Raw genomic sequence first — 8598 nt, 5'->3', positions numbered from 1 at the left:
CGAATGATATCAGCACTTATGAAAAATTATATCAGCACATTAAAAACAAAAGAAAGATCCAAATAAAAAATTAATTGTTTGTTAACATAATTATAGAGAATTCAATATAATTGATATTATTTAAATTATTATTTTATTATTTCTCTATAATTAGTTGAATATCACATTATACTTTTTAATTATTTGTATTTGATCCTACATAGTTGATAGCTGATTGTCCATAAGAATAATTGAGGTGTAAAACGTGGGAAAAACATAATTGGTCCATACAAACTATGGAGCGATAGTGGGACACCTCATATAGAGTCAACATCCCATCTACATCACCGATCACCGATCTCCGACTGAGGTTGAATTAAGTGGTTTCTGGAACATCATCGAGAACTGAAGAAACAACACAACAGTCTAGATGAAGGTGGTGGTAAGAGAATCGACGATGGTGAGGCCAGCGGAGGAGACACCGGTGGTAAACTTATGGAACTCTTGCCTCGATCTCACTGCCGCCAACTATCACACACGATCGGTGTATTTTTACCGGCCCAATGGTGCTCCCAACTTCTTTGACACGAAAGTGATAAAGGACGCTTTGAGTATGGCGTTGGTTGCATTTTACCCGATGGCTGGGCGGTTTATACAAGGCGAAGATGGCCGGATTGAGATCAATTGTCGAGGACAAGGGGTGTTGTTTTTGGAAGCTGAGTCCGATGGTGTTATCAATGATTTTGGCGACTTTGTAACCACGTTGGAGTCGTTGAAGCTTAGTCCGGTGGTCGATTACTCGCTAGGAATTGAATCGTTTCCTCTACTGCTCTTGCAGGTATAAAATATTTCACTAGAAACATGTATTTTAGAGCATTCGTATTGGAGATCTATCTTCGGCAATTTAACTGAAAAGCATATATTTTTCTCTAAATTTGTATATTTTCAAATATCTCACATTTGACTTTTCATCTTTATCTTTATTTTACTCACAAACATTTATTTTATAAGTATTATTTTTTTGTTTTTATATGCTCACAAGAAGATACAGAGGGTTGAATAATCCCCTAAATATAGAGGTTGAATAATCCTCTAAATATAGAGGTGTACTTTAATTTCTATAAATATTTTTCTATTGTCCAGAGTCCAATATACTAGTGTTTAACTAGTTTTTTTCTGTTTTTTTTTCCTCTGCATTATATAGGGTATGATTATTGTACAAATAACTTTAACGTGCTAAATGTAAGAAGTGAAGGAATTTTTTTAAGGTTTTTTTCCCATCTAGTAAAGTATGTATTTTAGTCCTAAAACCTAAAAAAAATTATATAATTACTCTACCAAAGTAACTATAGGAAAAAAAAATTATTGTATTTTCTTTTATATGTTTTTTTTTCAACTAAAAAATATGATTAAGTGAAAAAAAAAGTAAAAAAATCTTCCTTCACTTCCTCATGTTAATAACATCCATTTGTTGTATTTGATCTTTATACATATTATTAAAACATATAGGATATAGAGGCTAGAATGTGAGTGCTATTGGTAGGGGAGAAGGCATATTAAAAAAAACAGTATGGGAAGGGTACATTTAACGATTATGTTTGAGAGCAGGTAACTTATTTCAAATGTGGTGGGGTTTCGTTAGGATTTGCTTTTGATCACCGGGTTTCAGATGGGAAGACATTCTTTCATTTCATGAACACATGGTCCGATATGGCCCGTGGGCTTGACATCACTCTCCCACCCTTCATAGACCGGACCCTCCTTCGTGCCCGCGACCCACCACGACCAGTTTTTAAGCACATCGAATACCAGCCTGATCCAACGCCGCTCCAAGCCCCCTTAGACGAAACCAAAATCATCTTCTCAAAGTTCAAGTTAACACGAAACCAACTGGATATGCTCAAAGCAAGTTCAAAGGAAGATGGGAACATGATCAACTTCAGCTCTTTTGAAATCATCTCGAGCCATGTTTGGAAGTGCGTCTGTAAAGCCCGCGGGATTCCAGACGATGTGGAAATCAAGCTCAACTTCCCCGTCGATTGTCGGGCCCGCTTACAACCACCACTTCCACCAGGCTATTTTGGTAATGCTGTCTTTATAACAAGTGCAATAGCAACAGCTGGCGAAATTCAATCCAAACCGTTATGGTACGCTGCAAGTAAAGTCCATGATGCTGTAGCGAGGATGAATAACGATTATTTAAAGTCTGCACTTGATTATCTGGAACAACACAACTGTAAAAAGCCCGCGGTTAATTATAACTACACAAATCTACTAATAGTAAGTTGGACTAGGCTCCCAATTCACGAAGCCGACTTTGGATGGGGTCGGCCCATATTCATGGGGCGTATAGGGATCCCATCAGCGGGTAGGTGTTATGTGTTACCAAGCCCAATAAACGATGGTAGCTTATCGATTATCATTGGGCTGGAAGCTGAACAAATGAAGCTTTTTAGCAGATTGTTGTATGCAACAATAAATGATCGCCTTATCAGTAGTTTATAGTTTTCTGCAGATTGTTGTATGTATGTACGTATGTCTGATGTATGTCCGTATGTATGTATGTATGTATGTATGTATGTATGTATGTATGTATGTATGTATGTATGTATGTATGTATGTATGTATGTATGTATGTATGTATGTATGTATGTATGTATGTATGTATGTATGTATGTATGTATGTATGTATGTATGTATGTATGTATGTATGTATGTATGTATGTATGTATGTATGTATGTATGTATGTATGTATGTATGTATGTATGTATGTATGTATGTATGTATGTATGTATGTATGTATGTATGTATGTATTGTTGGTTCATTTCTGTTTATACATGAAGGAAAACATTAAAACATACTTGTTATAGCAGACAGTGCGTTGGAGAATCCAGTAATGGAGTTCGACATGCTTGTCATCGTGATCTGGTTCCTCCTTAGGGTGCTGACTAATGATGGGGACTAAGAAAAACCGAAAAGGGATATCGGCTAGGAGAGGAGGTCGAATTATGATGTTATGGCTAATGGGGTGTGTGTAATTGTGTAACTGAGTAACCCCTTAACCTCCACATAATTCTCCTTTTATAAGCACCCAGGAGGAAACCTAATTAGTTAATAAGGGTAATATGGTCCATCAACAATTACCAACTAATTATTTAATAGGTTCTAATATATTTTGATCTCTATAATGTAAATGATTATGATGGCTATAGATTAAATATCAATACGTAATATATTTAATCTTACATTCTCCCACTTAGCCGAGTAATCATTTACTATGAGTATTAGATAAGCCTGATCAGGAGTTAACACTCATTTTAGCCTTAAACAAGTACTATAGCAGAAAAATACAGACGTTGAATCATTATGCGACTCAGGACCCCTATTAATCATACTATAGCCTTAATTTAAAACCTAATCGTCATGATCAAAATACGCGTAAGCCCTTTGTTTGACTTGTAACTTTATTTGTCTATATGCCATTATACCGGCTGAACATATTCTAATAGACATACAAAATCAAACTGAGGAAATTTCATTAATCATAAACATAAGCTAGTACAATATGCTCAAATAAGGTCTTTACTAAATCCCATATTCCGAACATGTTCTTCGTAAACCTTAGGAGGGAGACCTTTAGTCATCGGATCCGCAACCATATCCTTAGTACTAATATACTCGATACATAGATTATTTTCCTCAACTCGTTCACGTACAAATAGATATTTCGTATCGAGATATAAACCAGCTCCAGTCGAATTGTTACTGTTCGAGAAACTAACGACAGCTGAATTATCATAGTAAAGCTTCAATGGTCTAGAAATGGAATTAACGATTTTGAGTCCAGTGACCAGATTTCTAAGCAACATTCCATGACAGGTTGTGTTATAAACAGCAATGTACTCTGCCATCATTGTGGAAGTTGTGGTCAACTGTTGTTTATGACTCTTCCAAGAGATGGGGCCGCCTGCTAACATAAAGATATAGCCCGAAGTGGATTTCTTGTCATCTTTGCATTTGGCAAAGTCAGAATCAGAATAGCCCACCACTTCTAAATGATCACTTCTTCTATAAGTCAGTTTATAGTCTTTCGTCCCTTGCAGATATCGAAGTACCTTCTTAGCTGCTTTCCAGTGATCTAAGCCAGGATTAGTCTGATAACGGCCTAGCATTCCAGCAATATAAGCGCTATCTGGGCGAGTGCAGACTTGAGCATACATCAAGCTCCCGACTACTGACGCGTAAGGTATCTGGCTCATTTGCTCCTTCTCAACCTCTGTTGTCGGACACTGGAATGAACCGAAAACATCTCCTTTAACTACTGGAGCGACGGAGGGTTTGCACTGTTGCATGTTGTAACGTGTAAGGACACGATCTATGTAAGCCCTTTGGGACAATCCTAAGATCCCTTTGTGTCTATCTCGGTGAATTTCGATGCCAATGACGTAAGAAGCATCTCCGAGATCCTTCATGTCGAAGTTATGCGAAAGTAACCGCTTCGACTCATGCAACATGTCTAAACTATTACTTGCCAATAGAATATTATCTACGTAAAGGACAAGAATAGTAAAGTTACTCCCACTCATCTTGAGGTAGGTGCATTGATCCACTTGATTCTTCATAAAACCTTGCCTCTTCATGACTTCATCAAACTTGAGGTACCACTGACGTGATGCTTTTTTTAACCCGTAAATGGATTTCTTCAACTTACAGACTAGATGCTCCTGACCCTCAGGTTTAAAGCCTTCAGGTTGCTTCATGTAAACATCTTCGTCCAAATCTCCGTTAAGGAAAGCGGTTTTAACGTCCATCTTATGCAGCTCTAAATCGAAATGAGCTACTAGGGCCATGACGATCCTTAATGAATCTTTACGAGAGACAGGTGAAAACGTCTCTTGATAATCAATTCCCTCTTTCTGAGTGTAGCCCTTTGCAACCAATCTCGCTTTGTAGCGTTCAACGTTCCCATTCGGATCCAATTTTGTTTTGAACACCCATTTGCATCTACGAGTTTGACTCCGTTGGGTAATTCTACCAAATCCCAAACGTCATTTTTCTTCATGGATTCAAGCTCATCAATCATCGCTTTATTCCATTCAAAAGACTGATCACTGCTAATGGCTTCATTGTAAGAGATAGGATCATTGAGCTTTCCGGGATCCATTTCAGTCAGGTAGGTAACATAATCATCCCAATTAGTAGGCCTTCTTTGCCTAGATGACCTCCTGAGTGGATTATCGGGTACAGCGTTGTCGTGGTTATGAGCGTTTGATGTGCCTTCGTCATGAGGTATAATGGGTTCTGATTGTAGAGGTGAATTTGGAGTTGGTGCAGTAGCTTCAGGTGCAGTAGTTGCATTGGGTACAAGAGGAGTAATCGGAGTAATGGTAAGCGACGAGTCTCTCCCCCCGCGTCTTGTACTTCTTGCAATTCTTCGTAAGGGTTGGTACTGCTCCCACTGACCTTGAATACGTAACCCTTGGTTTCAACAGTACGGGTTACATGGGAAGGACAATAGAAACGATAACCCTTAGAGTTCTCAGGATACCCGATAAAGAAACAGGTAACTGTTTTAGGGTTAAGTTTCCTTAGGAAAGGATTGTAAAGTTTTGCTTCAGCAATGCAGCCCCATACTTTCATATATTTAAGACTCGGTTTCTTCCCTGTCCAAAGTTCATAAGGAGTTTTAGGGACAGTCTTAGAAGGAACTCTATTGAGTATATGAACAGCTGCTTTTAACGCTTCAGTCCAGAGGAATAATGGTAAATTAGTGTTGGTTAACATACTGCGCACCATGTTCATAAGGGTACGGTTTCTTCTTTCAGCGACTCCGTTCTGCTGAGGTGTACCAGGCATGGTGTATTGGTTCACAATCCCCTGGCCCTTACAAAACTCATAAAATGGACCAGGAGCTTGACCCACATCAGTATGTCTTCCATAATATTCACCGCCTCTATCTGATCTCACAACTTTAATCTGACGATCTAATTGCTTTTCAACTTCAGCCTTATAATCTTTAAAAGTTGTAAGAGATTCAGATTTCTCCTTAATAAGATACAAGTACATGTAACGAGAATAATCGTCAATGAAAGTGATAAATGAAGTATGTCCTGTTATGCCAGCGATTTGGTAGGGACCACTAATGTCAGTGTGAATGAGTTCTAATAAATTAGAACTCCTAGTGGCACCTTTCTTATTCGCTAATGTCATTTTACCTTTCAGACATTTGACACATGTTCCAAAATCAGAGAAATCGAGAGGAGGTAAGACTTCATCCTTTACGAGACGATTTAATCGATCTTTTGAAATGTGGCCTAAACGCTGATGCCACAACATGGATGAAGTCTCTAAGTCTCGTTTCTCTTCCATCTTTGTGAGTGATTCATTAATGTTATATGACAACAAAGATTTGGAAAAACCATCATCTAATTCTAATCTATAGAGACCACCATCCAGAACACCAGTACCATAAAGAACAGAATCATAGAGGATAGAGAGTTTGCGATGACCATGGGAAACAATAAAACCGTCCATGTCTAACTTTGGTCCTGATACAAGGTTCCGAGTTACCTCAGGAACATATAAGGTATCATAAAGTTTAATACATAAACCAGTTTTCATAACTAATTGTAATGTTCCAATGGCCTTCACTTCTAATTCTCGATCATCCCCAACCTTAAGCGTTCTTTGGTTTCTTTCCAGCTTCCGGATTGAAAGGAATCCCTGAGTAGAATTGGTAACATGAACCATAGAACCAGAATCAAACCACCAAGAATTAGCAGGAACACTTAAATTATAGGACTCAAGTATCATAAAATAATCGTTACCTTTCTTAGCCAGCCACTCCTTAAAGTCAGGGCATTCCTTCTGCATGTGTCCTGTCTTTTTACAGAACTTGCAGCGAATACTGCCTAAGGAGTTCTTAGAGCTGGAAGGTGCACTTGTATTAGAATTAGGATTAGGCCTGTGGACTTTTGAAGCATCCTTCCTCTGATAATTGTTCTTCCTTTTCTTAGAATTGGAGGTAGTGAAGTTTGCAACATCAGTATGGCGATCCATCCTCATACGCTCTTCCTCCTGTACGCACATAGCGACCAGTTCACTCATTGTCCATTTGTCCTTTTGAGTGTTGTAATTGATCTTGAATGCTTCAAAGGACGAAGGAAGCGAAGTAATGATGAAATGAACAAGGAAACCATCACTGATTTCCATTTCCAGCCCCTTCAGCTTATTGGCCATGTCATTCATCATCATGATATGCTCGCGAATGCCGCTCCTCCCATCATACTTAGTTGTCACCAGCTTGAGAATAAGGGTACTAGCGTGTGCTTTAGACGTCCCCTTGAACTGCGCCTCCACAGAAGCCAAGTAGGTTTTAGCATCTTCAGAATCAGGAATAGCTCCCCTGATAGCATTGCTTATGGACTGCTTCATAAACATGAGACACATGCGGTTACACCTAGTCCACTTTTCATGAAGTATCTGCTCAGCAGCAGTACTCTGAGTGGTAAGGTCCGCTGGCTTATTCTCCCTAAGAGCGTAATCAAAATCCAGCAGCCCAAGCGTAAGCATGAGAGCATCCTTCCATGCAGCAAAGTTATCACCAATCAAAGATGGAATCCCCTGATTTGGTGCTGATAGTGGAAATAAGATGAGCAAGTTATGATACTAAGGAAGAAGTCCTAATGTGATCTAAGGGCACGTTAAACTAAGGCAGGCATAAATAATGACCATTTTACATTATGAAGCTGTGATAATGTCTATTACTAACATCAAAATAATAGACTTAGTTAAAAAATTCTATTTAAACGAAGACAAAACAGCTTTGGCCAGAAGTGTAATCATTTAAGCATATGTGCAAAGTGGTTGTAACAAATAAGCTTTGGCCAGAAATTGAAACAATCACTTTAGTTATGCACTTGTTAAGTATGCCATCTATGAAAGAATTAAATCAGCTTTGGCCAGATATTAAAACATTCATGCTTATGATGCACACTTAACATAGCTTTCGTAATACTTGAATGATAAGTAGATGTATCAAGTCAGCTTTGGCCAGAAATGATACATCAGAAGCTCATTCAAGTTAAGCTATTTTGGTTTTGCAAAACATTACATTATCTGATTCTGATTAATTAACTAAATAACTACAAAACCAATTATTTAATAGCAAACTACCCGTTAGCCCCGAAAAAATTCTTAGTTCACATTTAAACAGCCTAAAATAATGAGGTTTCGAGTCAGGTCTCGACTGAGTTATGAGATCTCGAGTCATGATGAGGTCTCGAGTCGCAACCACGGTCTCGAGTCACAACCTTATGGTCTCGAGTTATGACATTATGGTCTCGAGTCGCAACCTTTGTCTCGAGTTATGATGTTATGGTCTCGAGTCGCAACCTTTGTCTCGAGTGATGACGTTATGGTCTCGAGTCGAGACCTTTAAACCCTTATGATTTCGAGTCGAGACCTTATGGTCTCGAGTCGAGATCTGTTGGTCTCGAGTTGTGAAGGTTTTAAGGACCTGATGATTTCGAGTCGAGACCCTATGGTCTCGAGTCGAGACCCTATGGTCTCGAGTCGTAGTCTGATGATCTCGAAGCTTCCTGTCAACAGCTGTTAA

At 38.6% G+C, this 8598-nt stretch overlaps 1 protein-coding gene across 1 annotated transcript; it reads left to right on the top strand.

Moving 5' to 3' along the window:
* The first annotated feature begins 274 nt into the window (after positions 1–274).
* Positions 275–2526, top strand: LOC110941579 (shikimate O-hydroxycinnamoyltransferase). The gene is made up of 2 exons (XM_022183217.2): positions 275–817; positions 1588–2526. The coding sequence occupies exons 1-2, from the start codon at positions 410–412 to the stop codon at positions 2482–2484; spliced, it is 1305 nt and encodes a 434-aa protein (XP_022038909.1). The 5' UTR covers positions 275–409; the 3' UTR covers positions 2485–2526.
* Positions 2527–8598: the final 6072 nt, after the last annotated feature.

This window comes from Helianthus annuus, chromosome 5 (genome assembly GCF_002127325.2).
Source record: "Helianthus annuus cultivar XRQ/B chromosome 5, HanXRQr2.0-SUNRISE, whole genome shotgun sequence".
Taxonomy (NCBI): Eukaryota; Viridiplantae; Streptophyta; class Magnoliopsida; order Asterales; family Asteraceae; genus Helianthus; species Helianthus annuus.
The sequence above is the reverse complement of the archived record's forward strand: the minus strand, read 5'-3'. Positions and strand labels throughout refer to the sequence as shown.

Bases quoted from the DNA above. Each gene is read 5' to 3' on its own strand.
- LOC110941579 (XM_022183217.2), top strand. From the start codon at position 410: ATGAAGGTGGTGGTAAGAGAATCGACGATGGTGAGGCCAGCGGAGGAG. The intron at 818-1,587 runs GTATAAAATATT...GTTTGAGAGCAG, and splicing joins TTCCTCTACTGCTCTTGCAG to GTAACTTATTTCAAATGTGG.